General features: G+C 51.8%; 2 protein-coding genes across 2 annotated transcripts in view; both read right to left on the bottom strand.

Moving 5' to 3' along the window:
* Positions 1–2,186: 2,186 nt before the first annotated feature.
* TYRO3 (TYRO3 protein tyrosine kinase) lies at positions 2,187–18,919 on the bottom strand. Its single transcript, XM_029952065.1, has 19 exons — positions 18,848–18,919; positions 16,892–17,075; positions 16,570–16,670; positions 15,645–15,815; positions 14,069–14,155; positions 13,163–13,278; positions 11,448–11,625; positions 10,590–10,735; positions 9,907–10,051; positions 9,449–9,578; positions 9,265–9,365; positions 8,596–8,691; positions 8,175–8,255; positions 7,674–7,766; positions 7,143–7,264; positions 6,625–6,734; positions 6,279–6,438; positions 5,927–6,063; positions 2,187–3,678 (listed from the first exon to the last, which is right to left on the bottom strand). The coding sequence occupies exons 2-19, from the start codon at positions 17,062–17,064 to the stop codon at positions 3,288–3,290; spliced, it is 2,538 nt and encodes an 845-aa protein (XP_029807925.1). The 5' UTR covers positions 17,065–17,075; positions 18,848–18,919; the 3' UTR covers positions 2,187–3,287.
* Positions 18,449–18,919, bottom strand: part of LOC115302292 (WASH complex subunit 1-like) — a 9,063-nt gene continuing 8,592 nt past the window's right edge. Inside the window, exon 3 of the mRNA XM_029952234.1 lies at positions 18,449–18,498. Within this exon, the coding sequence (XP_029808094.1) occupies positions 18,449–18,498 (50 nt within the window). The remainder of the gene's footprint in view (positions 18,499–18,919) is intronic.

Raw genomic sequence — 18,919 nt, 5'->3', positions numbered from 1 at the left:
AAAGTCAAGACTCAGACACTTAACCAACTGAGCTACCCACATGCCCCCCAGAAAAGGTTTTTAAAAACTCCACTATTGTGAGGCACCTGGGTGGCTCAGTTGGTTGAGCATCTGACTTCGGCTCAGGTCATGATCTTGTGGTTTGTGGGTTTGAGCCCCACATCACGCTCTGTGTTGACAGCTCAGAGCTTGGAGCCTGCTTCATTTTCCGTGTCTCCCTCTCTCTCTACCCCTCCCCCATTCTTTCTCTCTCTCTCTCTCAAAAATAAACAAACATTAAAAAAAATTTTTTTTAATGCCTCGTTGGTTAAGCAACATCTTGATTTCGACTCTGGTCATGATCTTATGGTTTTTGAGATCCAGCCCTATGTCAGGCTCTTCGTTGACATTGTGTACCCTGCTTGGGATTCTCTCTCTCTCTCTCTCTCTCTCTCTCTCTCTCTCTCTCTCTGCCCCTCCCCCACTCTTTTTCTCTGTCAAAATAAATAAACATTTTTTTAAAAACCTCCATTATTATCACCTACCTCAAACCACTTGATCATGGGGGACCAAGACGCTTGAGGAAAAGAGACTGGGCTGAGAAAATTATTTACACAGATTTAATTGCTGGTAGATAACTCCCACTTTGTCACACACACACACACACACACACACACACTCATATCATAACTCCTGTACATTTTAAAAGGTACCTACTATTGACCTGCATTCACCCAAACGATAATATGACTACAACAGAGCTGTTTAGGGTGCTCTTTGGAACAGTAGTGGGAGAAAATGCACTCTTTGGGGGACTCTCTGACTTAATGGGTTTCAAGCCTGAATTGACCATTCATTAGCTACATAACCTTGGACAAGCTACTTATTCTGTATTTCTGTCCTATCAGAGGATGATAATTATATTCCCATCTTACAGGAATGCTCTCTGTATTAAATGAGCTAATATAGACGAAGTTGTTTGGCACAGTGCCTGGCACATAACAGGAGCCCATTAATGGTACACAATTATTTGAGAGTAAAGGTCTTCTCAATCAAGAATTCTCCAGCATTACCTCACAGATAATCATTACAGGCAGTTTATGCCAATCACAGCAGGAAACACTCTGAAAGCCACTTCCCTAGAAGTGAATTCAGGTCTTATGATCCACGTGGGAACCGGAATCTGGGGTGCCAGCAACAGGTTTTTCAGGATATTTGCTTTCAGAAGCACCCGCCTCATTCCACTGCCCTCAGCCAGCAGGCAATAACCGGTGTCCCTCCCTGTCTTCCCACACTCCTCCACACAGAGAGGGACCCAGTTCTCACGCCTCCTGCTACATATTCCCATGAGTTTGCTCTCAAAGTTTCTAAACTAAAATTTCCCAGTGGAAATCCTTGGAAGCAAACTTTATGCTCTTATTTCTAACGTTTAAGAGGCATACCATTCTCTTTGCCCATTTCTTCCTGGAGTTTCCCCTGGCTCCCAGCAACAGTGTAAAGGGGAGAACAGTCTCCACACCCAAATAATAGAAGGAAAATCTGACAGAGGGGTAGGAGACAGCCAAAGCAGTCCTTGTCCATGTTCCAACATAAAGAACTTTTTCAAACATTTACATTTTAAAAGGTCAAGGGTGGTTATCTCTAGGTGGTAGGATTATAGGTATTTGGCATATTTAAAAATGATTTTCTATGTTTCCCTAATTGTCTACAATGACTATGTATTGTCTTTAATGTGATAATATTCTTTGGGCTCTTCTCTAATTACAAAAGCTTTTCTTTCCTTTTTTTCTTTTTTTTAAGTTTATTTTTGAGAGAGAGTGTAAGAGAGTGTGAGAAAGAGAGAAAGCGAGCGCAAGTTCGGTAGAGGCAAAGAGAGAGTGGGGAGAGAATCCCAAGCAGGCTCCGTGCTGTCAGCACAGAGCCCAGTGTGGGGCTCAAACTCACAAACTGTGAGATCATGACCTGCGCTGAAACCAAGACTTGGACATTTAACCAACTGAGCCACCCAGGTGCACCTAATTACAAAAGCATTTTGTGCTCAATGCAGAACACTTGGAAGGCACAAAGGAAAACAAGTCCCCTTAACTCACATTATATAAAGATAACAGCTGTTAACATTTTGGCATATGTCTTTCCAGACTTTTCTCTATGTAGAGATGCTTCATTTTTGTGATCTGGAAAAAAGTAAACAGTTAAGAGACAAAGCCTTGGGTCTTTAGTTCTCAATTTTATTTCTGTTTTTAAACAGCTTCTAACGGCTTGAAAATATCCCTAACAGCAAGGACCTGCCCCATGCAATCCCAGGGGCTCCCCTAGCCAGGGTTGGGGGTCCAGGCTCCAGTAACTCCCCCTCACCCATGTCAGCCATCAGGCCTATTTTCTCTCTGTCTCTGGAGACTTGGGACAGAAGAGGGTCTCCAGGGAGGGAAAATTGGGACTCAGGGATGCTGCGTGGAAGGACTGAGCTCAGACACAGCTGCCTTTGTTAGTCTTAGGATATTTTGGGATTTGGTAGCATGCTCAGACAGACTGTGGGAGGGCGTAAAGAGGGGCTCCTGGACTCCTCTCTGGCTCCACGCATTCCTGGGCAGGGCCTATAGCACCCCTTCCTCTTGCCAAGCTTAGAGCACTGCCTTTACAGGCTGGGTAAATGGTAGCCAGCATGCCTTGCTGTGACCCAGTCAGTAAAGCTGCACTTTACTTCTGGTCTAGGCAGGGTGGGTCATCAGGAAGGGGATAGCGATTCAGACCTGAGAATGCCCCACTGTCTCCTACCATAGGGCTTGAGACTGGCCTGTACCAACCCCTTACCAACTCTCACCTAAAGAGGAATAATACAAGGGCATCTCTTTGTGAGGAGGAGCAAACCTGGGCATTTAAACCCCAAGCATGGGCAGAGCTAGGCCCCCAGGTCAGAGACACCTCAATGCATGCACTAAAGCAGCAGGGGCAGCTCAGCCAGAGAGTAGGGGCCCACAGGGCTGGATCTACCCTCCCCCAAATCCTCTCCACACCCATGGTAACCATGGAAACATAACCACCCCCTCCTGCCAGCTGCCTGGGTTTAGACAACCAGGCCTGGCCCACCTCCACCCAGCCAAGGCCTGAACTGACGCCAGGCAGGCCAGAGTGGCCACAGGAAGAACTGGGATTGGGTGATTTGGTCAGTCCAGGCTTCCAGTGCAGCTTGGGAGGACTACCACAGGAGCCTCCACGCCTTGCTGCCTGGGCTGGGGTCAGTCAGGGCTTTCTCAGCCAGCGGTGGGCCGGCAGAGCCGGCATGGCTCAGGACACCTGCTGCCTGTGGGCTAACAGCTACTGTGGGGCAGTAGCCCTTGCTGCAGAAGCAGCAGCCTCTGGGTCTCGCGGACAGGGCTTTCCAGCTGCTGCTCCTCCTGCGAGGGCCGCTCCACTAGCCCCCCAGGGCTGAGAATGTACCGATAGTCACTGGGGGTGCCCCCCACTGCCCCCACACCACTGCCCTCCCCAGCTCCACCGCTGGCCTGGTCCCCCCCAGGCAGCTCCAGGCGGCCTCCCTCGGCAGCCTCCTCGGCTCTCTCAAGGTTGATGTACAAAGGGTCCTGGCTGGTGGACAGCACTGACAGGTGGCCCAGGATGCTCTCCAACTCCATCCGTAAGCATGTGAAGCTCGGGCGCTGCTTGGGGTCAGCGCTCCAGCACTGGTACATGAGCTCATACCTGGGCAGAGAGAAGGATGAGGGGAGGCAGTGAGGAGCCGGAAGGGGAAGCTGAGGCCCCTGAATCATGCAGAACCAGGAGTTTGAAAATTCGTCTTTAATGCACACATATAAAGCCCTTACTCTGTATCAGGCACTCTTCTAAGTATTTTACATTTATTATTTAATTCTCACAACAACTCTGTGAAATAAATGATCCCGATTTCACTTATGTGGTAACTGAGGCCCAGAGAGGTTAAGAACCTTCACTAAGGTCACGCTTGTAGAAGCAAGTAGAAAGTGAGGCTCCAAGAGTCCTTTTAAAGTTATAATGGGAGGGGCCCAGGAGTGTTTTTGTCTTGCAGAACACAGCCTGGAGTCACTGCTATTTTAATGGGAAGGATTTGAATAGCCGCCCTTGGTCCTGAATCTTAACCCACTCAGGCAGACTTGAATCTTCACTGTTCAAGGACACTTTTGAATCTAGAAAAGCATCCAGCCCTCTCCCCAGGGCAGGAACACTTTTTACATACACATTCAGGAGCCTTACAAATTCCCTGAGGTCTTATCCCTGTTCCCAGGGAATGCCTCAGGCTGAATGGGAAAAAAAAGAAAAAAAAAAAAAAAAAGGAACTAATGGAAAGGGGCTGAGTGAGACCAGATCCAGTCAGAGCAAATGCCTGACTCTCTTGTGTCCACAACAGAAGTCCCAAATGTTCCCCACACACTAGCCTTCCTGACAAGGGTCCCCAATGATGGGAGGAATGGTGCCAGACATCGAGGAGGCCATGGAAATAGTCCGGGGCCATGGGTATGTGGCCAGGCTGGGATACATTGTCAAGGCTGTGCTAGGAGACAACTGGCACCTGTCCACCAGGCTGCCTGGCAGGAGGCCAGCGCCCGCCCTATTGACAACATAGCTCCAGCCTAGGAGGAAATGAAGTTGGGCCTGGTCTCCACTACCCAGCAGAGCCTCAACAGCTTCAGATCCCCCAGTAAGGCTACAGCCACAAAGAGACCTCAGCTCCTGCCATGCCCTGAGCTATGCTGAATGAGTAGGAGGTTTAGGGTCTGGCTTGTGCACTTAGATTTCCCTCTCACTCACAGTCCAGGCTCAGAGCACTTCAAACCCACTGCCCTAGAGAAAGAGGACCCCACCATTCAGGCTGAGACTTCCTCTGCCTGTCCATGTTTTTGGACCTCTGGTGGTCCAACCCCACAGTAAGTAATAGGGAGCACATTCCTTCACTGGATCAATGTGGATGCTTTCCCCCTGGTACTAGTGAAAAGGTCCTCCAGGGCCCCAGGGAAAGTCTGGCTTGCACATCGTAGGAAAATAACACTAGAACAGACAAATTACATTGGTGTCATAGTTAAGAGGCACATATTCTAAAATCACAGGGATCTAGGTTCACATCCCAACTTGTCTACTTAATAGCCGTAGGACCTTGGCCACTTTACTTAACTAACCTCTTTAATCTCAGTTCCTCATCTACAAAACAGTGACAATGACAGTCTTTTCCTTACAGGGTTAGAGGGGGATTACCTGAAAGAATGCCTGTAAAGTACCCAGCTAATGCTAGTAGCACAGTCTTCCAGTCACGAGGAACTCACAACACTCCTCTATTCAGTAGGTGTATCCCCACCCAGCCCTACTCCCAAAGGCTCCAGGCTTCCAGAAAGGCAAGAAGGCAGATCCTTTCTCCCCAGGATCTTAGGTCTCTCTATTCCCTCAGGAAGAGGCCAACCTCCCGCCCCCAGCTCCCCCTCCTTGTCTAGCAAGGAATGTGATAGAGCAGCACTTTTTTTTCTTGGTACAGCCCTCTCTGAGGGGGAGGGAGGGCTCAGCCTAGGAGGTTTTCCATGACTAGCTGGGGACTGAGAAGGAGGCGGGGGGGGGGGGGGGGGGGGGGGGGGAGAAGGTGACAGAAACTTGCACTGTTGCTCAACCCTGTACCTTCTGCCCTCAGGGTTCCTGGTTCCTCCTGGAAACTGGAAAAATAAAGTGTAAGAAAAAGTGGAACAAGAAACACAGGATGGGCAAGGGGGAGGAAAGAAAACAGGAGGTGGCAGATAAAGAGGTAGTTTGGGGACCATCAGAGGGACCCCAAACTGCCTCTTTATCTGGGGTCCCTCTGATGACAGGGACCAAACACAAAAGGTCCAATTGAGGTTCTGAGCTCCCACTGGACCAGCAGCTGTGCTGGCAGCCAGGACCTGAACCCCCAAATTCCTATTTCCTCCCAGAATCCCCTTCCCAGGGCACTCACACATCTTCTATACACTCTGGAGGCTGTTTCAGGCGGTTCCCGCCGATGAGGTAGTTGTAAATCTCAGCATTCTCAATGCCAGCATATGGCGTCTGCCCACGCGTCATGATCTCCCACATGGTCACCCCGAAGGCCCACTGGGACAGAAGTGAGGTTGGAGGGAAGATGTTGTTAGGCTCCCTGAGCTGAACAGAACCCTAAGACAAGCACATCTTTCGGCTCAAGGCTTTTGTACAGGGGCAGCCAAAGCCCAGAGACCCGGCTAAGTCCCTGAAGATTCTAAAGGTCTACCCACACACTGAAGCCACACTGCTTATGTTACCACCAGGCTTCACTGTGCCCCCCTGCTCACCACGTCACTGTGCACAGTATACAGGTTGTCAGCCAGGCTCTCCAGGGCCAGCCACTTGACAGGCAATTTGGAGGCACAGCCCTGGCGATAGTAGTCTCCACTATAGATCTTCCGGGAGAGCCCAAAGTCAGCCACACACACCGTCATGTCTTCTGCCAGCCTGTGAGGGGTGTTGGAGGGTGGAGTCAGCCTTCCCCCATGCTGGCAGCCTTATGAAATCAGGGTATCTTTGCTCCCCAGCTGTCCCCATGCATAGCAGATACAGTCCCAGATGAGAGCTGACCATTAGTTAGTCCTCCTGTCACTAGCTGCTCCTTCCCACCCGAGCCCTCCAGAATTCACATACATGCAATTCCGAGCAGCCAGGTCTCGGTGGATGAAGTTCCGGGAGCTCAGGTACTCCATGCCACAGGCAATGTCCACCATGAACCGGACCAGGGTCTGCAGGGGCAGGTGCTGGTGGGACAGACAGGGCAAGCTCAGGCTGGATCTGCCCACCCACCAGGGCAGGAGGAATGAGGTTTCCTGGCCAGAAAGCCTAAAGACTGTCCTTGGAATTAATGAAAGAAGAGGGATGGAGAGACTTCCTGAGACAGAGAAGCTTTGGCAGATCTGAGAGACAGCATCCAAGAGTCAAGACACTCCCCATGTAGGGCTCCATAGGTCTCTTCTCTCAGAAAGGGCCCTTGCCCAGACTAAAATTCCCAGCAGAGCTCTGAGGGGAAAGAAGCCTTCTAGCATAAAAAGGGTAAAACCCACCCTGCCTCTTTACAACCAGCTTGATCAGCCCTGCTCATCAAGCCAAACTCTTTCCCAGAGTCTTTTCCCTTTCCAACCCCAGGCCATTCTACCCCAGGCACTCACAAAGGGATTCTCCCCAATCCGGGAGGCAAGCAGGAAGGCGTGCAGGTCCCCATGCTTCATGAAGGGCAAGATGACCATGGGGATGGGGAGACGGCCTTTGGCTCTGCTTCGGAGGCTCACCCCTAGAGACAAGGGAGAGTCACGAGCAGGGCACATAAAAGTCAAGAGATAACTTAGGTGTCTGCATGAGCCCCCCACCTGCTAGGTCCTCTCTCCAGCCCTGGCTCTGTTCCTTTCCTCCCCATAGGTCCACATTGGCCTGGTGACTGCCCAAGATGTGGCTGCTCCCAGATCTCTGGAGCATCGTCTTGCCCTTCCTTCTCCTCCTCTGTTCACATGGGCAGTCTTCATGTGCAGACCTTTGGTACAGGGCCTGCACACTAAATTCCTTACCTGGAGTCTGATCAGATTTTAGCCAAGACTCTCCTTGCTATTTTGCTATCTGCTTATTCACCTGGTAAGTCAGAACTTCTCTCCCACTGGCTGCCCTCCCACCCTGCCCATAACTGCTTCCCCTAAGAAGGAGCTCACCAACAAGCTTGGCCACATGTGGGTGGTCAAATTCCTTCATGCAAGCAGCTTCCCTGAGGAATTCTTCAATGTCGCTGGAAGCAATGATGTCCGCTAGAAGAAAAGATGGGCGGAAGGGAATGAGGGAGATGTGCCCACAGTTCTGATCTAAGATTCCTAGGCCTTGTCCTTCCTGGGCTTCCCAGGAGGCTCAGGAAACAGACCAGCACAAGCAGGAAAAATCCCCAAGGAGTGGGGCTATCCAACAACTTCTCCGCTTGCTAATGGGCTTCCCATTGGTTTAGATAGCCTAGAAGCTCAAGCAACCACAGCTTTAATCACCCTGAATGAGCCCAAAGGACAGTCAGTGCTGATGGCAGAGAGCAAAGGCTAGGGCGCCACACATCCTACTTAGTGCTGACTAACTAACTCTTCTTGGAAAGTCTAGGGACCCAGCAGAGCCTGGTTCTGGATCAGTCACCCCTTCCACTCCTCACTTCATGTCTACTATTCTCCACTCACCTTTCAGCATCTTGACGGCCACTTTCACAAAGGAGCCATCCTCTTGCTTCAGCTGGGCCTCCCGCACTGAACCAAACTCTCCTAGAAATCGATCCAAATGATGGTGAGGCCACCTTGCCCTACTGCCCCCTTCCCCCTTTACTCCCAGGTGACCCTCCACAGGGACACAAATCACTAGACTGTGGGACCATTGCAGGAGGCTCCCTTGTCTGTAGCCAAAAAAAGTATGCCAGGAGTACTCCTCAGCCCTCCTCATCCCTAGGCACCATTCCCTCAAACATCCCAAACTCAGGCATCTACAAGTATATCCTGTTTATAAAAGCTGCCCTAAACCCACACCCCCAAAGTGATAGGAGCAACCAAACACACCCAGATATGTAACACACTCCACTCCTGCCAATCCCTGTGCAGCCCCACACACCTTTGCCCAACATCCGGCCCAGGGTGAACTGCTGCTCTGGGATGAGCACATCCTCCAGTTTGTCCTTGAGTTCGTCGCTGATTCCCAAGCTGTCCACTGTGGGGAGAGGGGTGGTAAGAATGGAGAGGGCCTCTCCTGATCCTGACTCATAACCCAGGCTCCACCCTCAGTGCAGACATGAGCTTAGTTTACTCTCCCATAGCTGAGTGGAGACATTCGTGAAGGTAAGTCTGTGTCTTTTTTACTACTGTGTGCTCAGGACTCATCAATGTTCAGAAACACTGGTCAAACTAATAGGCTAGCAAAAAGAATACAGTTAGGGGCTTTCTATCTCTCTCTCAAAAATAAACAAATAAACGTAAAAAAAAAAAAAAAGGGTGTGTGTGTCTGGGTAGTTCAGTCGGTTAAGCCTCTGACTCTTGATTACAGCTCAGGTCATGACATCACAGTTGGGAGATCAAGTCCCTCATAGACTGAGCCCTTCGTCAGGCTCCACGCTGGGTGTGGAGATGGCTTGGAACTCTCTCTTCCTCCTCAGCTAAGGCAAATGTGCATACTTTCTCTCTCTCTCTCAAAAATAAATTAATAAACATTTAAAAAAGAAGAAAAAGAATACAGATAGGAGCATGAAGACAGTCCATTTATCCTCCTATGATTCCCCAGACTCACATGTGGCTTCAATGCGCTCAGGCCTTTCCCGATTGAAGGACCGGGCGGCCCGGAAGTGAACGGCTGGCTCCCCCTGGGCCATGACACTGTCAAAGGCTTGCCTAAGAAGAAACCCAGGACTTGGAGTCAGCTCCAAGATCTACAGTCACCACTTGCCTCTCCCTCCATGGCCTTACCCCCTTACCCAAACCGTGTCTCCTTCCGCCTCTTTCGAAGCAGTATGAGGGCCAAGGCAGCAGCCGTCACCAAGGCTGTCAGCACACCCAGGACTACAGGCACCCAGGATGTGCGGCTGTGGGGAGGGCCCTGCTGGCCTGTGGGAGACAGGGGAGTGGCATGAGCTAGGCTGACATCAAGGAGTCCCTTGAGAACTTTCCAATGATCGCCATCTGGCCTGGTCAAGAGGTTCTCTTAAGTTAATAAAAGTCCCTGGCTGTTGGGACTTACAGCTCGACCAGGGAGTCCTATGCTAGTTCTGAGGCAGGGGGACAAGAATGACTTATAGTTTAAATACCAACCCTGACCTCAACTGCTGAGTCTTTGGGTTTGTTAGGAGGAAAGGTACTGTCAGCCTCCTTCCACCAGTCTAGGTTACCCTTGAGAGCTTTGATACCCTGTGCCCTCTTCCCCTGCAGGCCTTACCTGCATGATCATGAGAAGAGACCACCAGTGGCTGACTCCAGGGCCCATAGCCAACTGCATTGGAGACGCACACACGTACAGTCAGGTCCTTCTGGGGGTCCCAGCCTGTCAAGTTGGCCCTGGTCCCCTCCACTGTTAGCTCACCCTGCAGCCAGGAAAAGCCCCCATCCCACACTTGAGTCTGAGGAAAAGGCCTCCAGCTGGGGCCTGAAAGGCAGAAAAAGGTCTAGCTAGGAATGCAGAAGGCGAGGGACACTGTGGGTTCAGGGGCTACAGGACACAACCTGCTGGGAGTCATCACATTCCTGCTCCAGGCTGCAGAGGCCTCTCTGAACACAAGGGCGGGGGCGGGGGTGCAGTAGGGAGAGTGGATGGGAGGGAACTAGGCTGGGGATAAGATGTCCTTATCTGTACCCTCCCCCAGTTGCTGCAGGAATGTGCTTCCTGCTTTACAGAGTGGTCGCAGGGTGTAATCCTAACAGGATACACCATCCAATAAAGAGGGAAGCCTGCAGGGGAAGGTGGGGAAAAGTGGACTCCCTGGGGTGGTGGGAGGCGACCAAAGTCCCCAGGCCCACCAAGGACAGCCACACAGAAGCTCTAAGGGCCTTAGAGCCTTGGGAGCTGACTCTGGTACACCTGGAGAATGGAGGCTTTTCTCCCCTTACCTGGGTGCCCCTTACCTGGGTTCCGTTGTCTTGAACCCAGGACAGTTTATAGGGTCCCAGGGGGCCTTCCAACGGGCCCTCAGAGATCACTTCTTCCCACTCCAGGATGAGGCCTGAGTCTGTGCGGATGGCATGGAGGTTCTGAGGAGCGCTGGCTGGGGCTGTACCCAAAGAGAGAGAAGGCTACTAAGAGCCCTGCCCTTCCCACTATCACTATCCCATGCTGGTTTTTGGAACCAACTCCCAATAACTACATAGCTCAGAGAGCTACAGGCAGGGTTTAAAGCTTGCCTCCCAGTCCTGACTGCTCTCACTTATAATCCTGTGGAGGACGAGCGAGCAACGGCATGACCCACAGCACCTGGCTAGGTTCAGAGTGCTGCTCTTGGTTACTGCCTAAGGAGCACCCTTCACCACTTCCCCCTCAAATCCTCACCAGTCTTTTTGCAGTTGCTAAAAGAAATACAACCAAGTTCCTACCATAGAGTCTTTGCACTTGCTAAGCCCCTTCTGCACTGATTTTCCCCCAGTGTGACTCCTTCCTTATCATTGGAACCTCAATCTCTTTATGGGGGTATGCCTGGACCACCTTGGGGCACTCTTCATCAATCTTTTCTGAAAGCATATGATATTTTATCTGATCTTTTCTACTTTGCTTGCCCATTCCACCCCCTAGAACTAAAGCTGCATGGGAAAGGAGCTGGATTTATCTAGTACACAGGTATGCAGCAGACACTCAGTGTTTGCTGAATGAAGCAGGAACCTCCTTTTCAGGTAGCTTCTCTCTAAAGCAACCTCATTCAGAACTAGAGCTAACATTGCCTCTTCCCCACTGAGGCCCTGCCCAGTCACTTTGCTCTTTAAGTCCCTTACCTAGACCCTTTGTCCTGAAGGGCACCCAGTCAGCATATGGAGAAGGCCCCAAGGCGTTGGCACAGCGCACCCTGAGGCTGTAGTTGGTGGCAGGTGCCAGGTCCCGGAGCAGGCAGGTAAAAGGTGGCACAGGGACCACAACAGCCAGGACCTCCCAGTCTCCTGGTGCCTGTGTCACCTACAGAAAAGCAGCAAAACAATGATGGAGAGGAAGGAGATAGAAAATGGGACTGTGGCATACGCATGGGGGATGGGAGATCTTGAGTTAATGACTCTTTTAAGCCTATGAGCAAACATTTGCAACCCATCCCCACCCACCAGCCCCCACTCCAATAACATACCAGTTTCCACTTCTCCATGCCTTTGCAAATACTGTTCTCTTGCTTGCTCTTCCTAGGAAAAGCCCAACTCATCTTTTAAGATTCAGTGCAAATACCACTTTTTCTATCAAACACTTTCTCATCTACTCCAGAAAACTCATGCGCTTTTATGCTTGGTACATAACTGGGTTAGAATAGTTCCCCATGTATTGTAACCACATGCCAGTGCAAAGTGCCAGTTTCTCAAGGGCAGAGTAACTGGGAGCCTAGGAACATCATGAACCAAGACTTACATTTGGGGGCCCAGGGCAAGAGTATAAATGGAGATTCACATACCACAGGGTTAAATGTTTAAACATTATAAATCAGCTAACAAATTATTAAATAAAATATTCCCTGTTTTAGCATATTGACAAATCAAGCGTCCAAACAACCTAGAAGGTCAGGTTTGCATTTATAATCCTCTGAGTCCTTGGATTCATTCCCAAACCAGCATGTGGTGGCACAAGAAAAGGAAGCCTCTGAGCCAAAGGTCTGCACTGTGAGGAACATCAGATGCCCGGGTGTGGACAATGCTGCCTGCATACCCCTCCCCCACAATGGGTGCCCTTTGGACTTAGAGGTGCACAAACCAAAGATGGGCCAGAAAAGAGACCTACACAGGCCCTAGAAGCAGGCTGGGGACCATAAGGCAAGAGAGACCTACTATCTAGAATATGGTAAAGTGTGGTGGTTGGGGAAGGGGGAGAGGGTGTCCTAATGATCTAGATGGGCATATTCCCTTGACTCCACAGACTCCTTGCCTAGGGGCATCTTCTAAATGGTATAGCCCAAAGTAGTAGGGACCTTTCCTGCTGGGGGCGGGGCAGGGGTAGGAGCCTGCCTAGAAAAGTTTCAAAGTGCTCATTAAATACCTTTGAGTAAACAGATGAAAATAAACAAGGCTGCATGCATTGCTTTGTTATTACCTTACCCAGATTTTCCACTCTCTGGTGTTTAGAAACCCTCTGATCCCCTCATGACTTTGGCATGAGTCAGGGGGTGGGGCATAAGGGTATAGGTATCAGCTAAATCAAAGGTTTGGGGTTTTGCCGACATAAGAAAAACCCTTCCAGGCATCCCAAATCTGCTCTGGTGATCTGCTTTCCAGCCTGAAGAATGTAATGGTTAGAGCCAACTTGCGAGTCACTTGGTTGCCAGAGCACCCTCTAATAAGGGACAGTGGGTTGGATTGTTCCTGGTAAGAGAGCAACACCTGAATCGGGTTAGAAACCAACACCCATGGGCAAGTAAAAGTCCATGGGTATGTAAAAGTGATGCCACTGTGAACAAAGAGCCAAAAGGCAGCCACAGAACGAACACTGCCAGGAGAGTCTGTCCTCCCTCTCAGCCTACCTGGACCGTACATGACTGGAGCAGGGCCAGGCCATCAGCACCTGGTGTCCAGGCCACACTAGCATTGCTGCTGGAAAGCTTTGTCACTGTGATGTTGAAGGGGGCTGCAGGCAGTGCTGTGGACAGGGAGTGAGAGTCAGTGCCCTGTAGTTCAGTGCCCAGAAGGATATGAGGAAGCAGAAGGCATGGGAGTCCAGCCTTGAGTCCCTCCCTAAGGCCTGGAGTACCCCCAACCTAACAATAGCAACTCGATGGCTACTCAGCATTCCCAGGTCCACAGTAATATACCACCCAAGTAACCAGTAGAGATAGCTGCTCATACCTGGTAGAATGAGTAGGCTGGAGAGAGAGGTCAGCTCTCTCTGAATCAGGGGCCCTGTCTGACCCAGGAATAGGGTAAGATAGTGGGTGTATGTGGGGAGAGCACCTCGGCCTTGGGAGATATAAATGAGAAGCTGTCCCTGCAGCCACAAGCCATTACTCCACACACTGGCTCTCTTCCTCCATTTTCCCTCCCTTTGTGCATACCAGCCCTTTGGATCCCCTCTATCAACCTGCTAGGTTGTTTTCCCCAGCCCCATTCCCTCCACAGGGGCTGGCAGAAGCAAGGTTGGGCATGAGCCTTGACCATCTCTGGCTTGCTCCCTCCCTCCCAAGGACTCTGCTTCATGATGGGAAATCTGCTGTGACGTCAGGTTTCTATTCTCGTCTCAGCCACGGCAGGGTCTCAGGTGCCCTCACTAGGGATGGAGCTCTGCCAGTTAACCCCTCATCCCTCAGATCCCAGCAGGGCCGCGAGAACCTAAAACACCAAATGACTGGAACTTTGTCCCCAGCTGGACAGCATGCTGAAAACACCCCTGCCTCGCCCACTCTCCCTCCCTCCCTCCTTCCCACCAGTCATACCTTGAAGGCGAACAGTAGCTGGGCGAGAAGAGGCCAGGCCTTTAAGGTTGTGAGCTTCGCAAGAGAAGACCGTGCTCTGTGTCACCCCTGAGGCCAGAAAACCTCAGTCAGCACCCCCCAAGCAGCAACTTGCATTTATTCTGGGACCAGAGAAGGGGGATATGTAGGCTCTGGATGTGAATATCCTAGAAGTCCCTCAAGCTGGATGGAGGGGCTAAACAATGAGATATGTTGGAAGGAACAAGGACTTTGGAGTCTAATGAGCCTGGATATAAATCCCAGGGCTGGGGCTCTGTCTTCTCATCTCCCAAATGGGAGAACTATGAGAACCAAATGACATAACACATATAAAGTACATGGTACAGTGAGAACATAAGGAATGTTCTACTACTCCTCCCTACCTCAATCCCACCTCCCACAGACAGCACAAAACTGCCTCCCTTTTCTGTTCACTCCTTTATTGCACATTTCAGAGCCCTTCTTTATTTGCTCTATGCCATATCATTGTTATATTTGCAGATTCTTTGCCTTGAAATAGTTCTCAGTTCCTTATGCATGTGTCTTGTCTCCCCAATTACACTAATTCCTTGGGGGCTGGACTGATGGCTTCTATTTCTTTTGTATTGTCTCAATCTCCCGTGGTGCCTAGCACAGTGTGGTATGTGGAGTAGGAGTTTAGTGAGTGCTTATTATCAGGCTGGCCGCCTGAGGTCCCAACCACGCACATCTGGAGAGAACTGAACCCAAACTTCCCTCTAATTTGCTCCAACCCAGCACCTCCTGAACAAGTCCTGCACCCACCTCTTCTCAAGATTCATATTGCTAGGGCGCTTGGCATATCAGAACCTGTCCCTCCCACCTTCCAGTATGTGAGACCAAGCTTAAACTCCCTACTTTTTTGGTCAGTTCAAGCCTCGACCAGGAACCTTAGCTTTATTTCACAGATAAGCGAGCCTCACAAGACTCAGTATGTGTGTGACGATTTGGGGGTCCAGGTGGGTGTGCAGGTAGGTGTTACTGCTTTGGGTCTATCTTTGTGAAAGTATGAACAAACATAGTTGTCTGAAAAAATGTCTAGAAATTTCTGGAAAGGGCCATTAGGAAAGGAGCCTCTTCTATCTTTGTACTGCCACCCCCCACCTTTCCTTCTCCCTGCCATTCTCCACTCTGCAGCCCTAGACTCTTGTCTTCTAGGCAAGTCTGCCAGACACTCCTCCTAGTTCTGCGTGGGCTGGTTCCTGGCTCCTTCCCTTGGGAGGGGTGGGGGGAATGGGTGCCCCTGGTTCCACACGATTCCATCTCCCAGGGCCAGCTGCGCACGGCCGGCCAGAACTACTGTGAAGGACAGGAAGAGGCTCCAGCACCCTCAAAGCATACCCATCAGGATTACCACTAATTGGCCCACCCAGCCAGCCTAGCACACCTGACTAAATGAGCTTAGTAATGGTGCAGGTCAGGTACCTAAGCACATGGGTGTTTTCTGGACACTTGCAATAGCATACTGGGTGATTTATACAGATTTGAACTCTGCCAGCCTCACCACCCCTGCTCAAAGCCCCCTCCTGAGGCTGCTCACCTGTTACATTTAAAACAGAAGGAGAAGGAGCAGGTCCCCCAACCTTTGTGCCTCCTCTCCACCAGACAATGGTAACAGGTTCAGGGGGACCCACAGCCTCACAAGATAACTGGAAAGGGGCATTGGGTGGCACTGCCAGATCTTTTGGCTCCACAGTGAAAAAAGGCACACCTAGGGAGAAAAGTGGGTAGGAAATGAGCCTTGCCACCTCTCAATTTCCAAACCACCCAAACCACCAGTTTGCTACCATTTGTGGCCCTCTATGCAGGAGGTCCCACAGGTCCTTATGATTGGGTCAATCAAAGAACAGGCCATCTGCCTGGAGGGGGAGCTTCTCTCTTTGGGGACCTTAGGAACCTCTTGGACATGGTAGATTCTCTCTTCCCAGACCTGCCCTGACAGTCCTTCTCAGAGCAAGCGAGGAAACAGAGGGTGGGGAGGTGGGGGAGGGCCAGAAAGAGAGGGTGAGTGGGCGGAAGCTTTAGCAGAGTTCTGCTGGCAGGCCCCAGATCCCGTTCAGGGCCCTTTGTTACTTTCTTAGTCACTTTGTTTTCCTGGGCTGAACAGCTCTGAGCTCCCGCAGCTGCAGATCCTTCCTCCCCTCCCCCATCCCTCCCCCTCCTGGCCTGGCCATTTGGCAAAACAGGGTCCAGCCCCAGATGGGTGGTTGAGGCTTGTTGCTCAGACAACTGAAACTGACAGCACCCCAAAGGTAGTCCTAGTTGCCCCCTTGGCTCTGAAATACCCAGACTGCAATGGGTATAGTCTTCAGTGTCTGGGGTAGGCCTGGAGCCTGGTGCAATCAGGCCCGAGAGGGCAGGTAGACAGCCCAGCTTCCACCGACCCTTCGTCTGCAGAGGTGTGGTCACTAGCAGACAGCACCTGCTCCAGGCCAACGTGCCCACCTGTGTCTCCGCCTCCTCACCTTCTACTGTGAGCCATACTGGCTGGGAGGTCTCAGTTTCACCCCCATCCTCCACCTGGCACCAGTACCGGCCTGCATCAGAGCGCTCCACTGACTTCAGGCTGTGGAAACAGGACACCAGGCTTGCCTCCCAGGGTCAAGAGGAGGCAGCTGTGCTGAGCAGGTTCAGCCTGCCCCCACTTGTGGATGTTTCCATACAATGCCCCCCCTCCAAAAACCCCATACATCTGGGCAGCAGCATTGACCCCAGTTCCCAAGCCCCCCAAAAAAGCATAACCTGCTCCCAGGCTGGCATGCCACACTTTCCCTCACAGTTCTGCACCTGAGGAAGCCAATCCAGTGCTGCTCACTGACTGGGATGTACACCTGATCCACACTCTGGACCACAGCCCCGTCCTTCACCCACTGTATCTCAGGCTCCTCCATTCCCTCCACACTGCAGTTGAGCTTCACCGGCTGCCCCTGAGAAACTGTCATCTTCACCGGGGCTCCCATGAGCTTCAGGCCTGAGAGGTGGGAAGGAGAATGTGTCAGTCCGCTTGAGAGGGCCCCTGTCTCTGGAAATATTACCTATCCTCTTCCAGAACTTAGTTTCTGGGCTGAGGGCTCATCCTCAGCTAATGGTCAAGAAAGCAGAGGTTGGACTGGGTGGGAAGAAAGGTGGCCTGGGCCTTGTCTGGGGAGAGGAACATGACAAACTGTCCAGGCACCATTTCTACCACTGCCAAGTTCCCCCCAGCTGTTAAGATAGTGACCTCTTCCCCATACCTCCTTACTGGGCAATGTTAAGTTCAAGCCCAAAGACCTAAAGGAAGACAAGCCAGGCTGCAAAGGCGGGGCATTCGTATACACCTCAAGCAGGTACTGCCCTGGGAATGACTGCTACACCCATCTAGTGCAACAGGCAACCAGCTCTCTGCCCAAGGTGCCAGGCCAGATCTCACACTGCTGCCGGTACCCTCCTGGACCCCACCTTGGCAAAGGAAAGGAGACTAAGGAAGAGAAGGAGGGGGTGCTTCCCTGAAGTGGAGAACATATGGCTGCAGAACCACGTCAGATCAAACACATGGCAGCCTTCCTGGCAGCCACCCGCTCTATTAATACCTGAATGTGTGCAGGGGCGGGTGCTAGGGAGGTAGGAGGTAGAAGGGAGAGGAGGGCCCCTAAACAGGGAGTCCAAGACCCCTGAGCTACTGTCACACCAACAGGAGCCACCCTGTGGAGCACTACCGCATCCACACACTCACACATACATACACACACACACACACACACACACACACACACAGCCCCTGGTCTTCTGGCATGTTTTTAAGCAGTAAAGAGCAAACGAACCGTCCACATAGCTGAATCTGGTCCTGCTTCTTCCTACCCTTTGCTGTGCAACTTTACGCAAATTCCTGGGCTAATTCTGAGATAAACACCTTTCAGCTTGTAAATACTTGTCACTCTCCCTTCCCTGAGAATCTGATATGGCAGAGAGTGCTGCCTCAAAACAAGGCACGTGCTCTGTGGCCGCTGCTTTAGCCTGTTGTCACAGGGCCAGTCACAGGGCAAGGAGGGATAACCTCACACGCCATACACACCCAACCGTCCCAGAAGGGTGTAATGTGAACTTGGAGATGCGGAGTGCTGCAAGAAGCACTCCCACAACGGCAAATGCCTCACTGGCCATGTGGGAACACAAGGCTAAACCCCACAAAGACCAGCAACCTTCGTCCAGCCCATTCCTCCAACAATCCTCATTTCAGGAAGCTCTCGGTGGATAAAGGACCTAGAGTATGTCCAGATGTTTTCTGTGACCGGACACCCTCACAGTCCCTGTACCCTAAATGGTGCATGGGTGCCTCCTGGGTGTTCAGTCCAGCTCCAGTGGGTTTCAGAGTGGGACCTTCGTGTGTAGGGCCGGCAGAATTGGGGTCTCCAGGACTGGGAGCGGAGAGTAAACAACTAGGTACGTCGAGGCGGGAAAATCCAGTCCCGAACATCCCCCTCTGACCACTCAGCCCACAGCGCCACTCCTTTCCCTTCCACCCAGCCAGAAGAGCTCCGGACGCGAGAAAGTTGGGGGTGGGGCCCCGGCCCGAGAGCCGGCAACCTACAGGCGCTGAGCCCCCTCCTTCTGCCCCCAAGCCTCGGCCTTCCAGCTTCGGTCCCCCTACCCAAGTCTCCGGACCGCCCAGGCCCCGGGGCTCGCTCGGCTGCGGTTCCCGGGTGCCCACCCGGCCGCGCCCCTTCGCAGCCCCCCGCGTTCCGCCGCTTCCCTACCAACCCCTACCTGCGGCCGCGGGCTCAGCGAGCAGCAGAGCGGCCAGACTCGCCAGCAGCAGCAGCGGCGGCGGCGGCGGCG

Source organism: Suricata suricatta, chromosome 9, assembly GCF_006229205.1.
Source record: "Suricata suricatta isolate VVHF042 chromosome 9, meerkat_22Aug2017_6uvM2_HiC, whole genome shotgun sequence".
Taxonomy (NCBI): domain Eukaryota; kingdom Metazoa; phylum Chordata; class Mammalia; order Carnivora; family Herpestidae; genus Suricata; species Suricata suricatta.
This window is presented reverse-complemented; position numbering and strand designations above follow the sequence as displayed.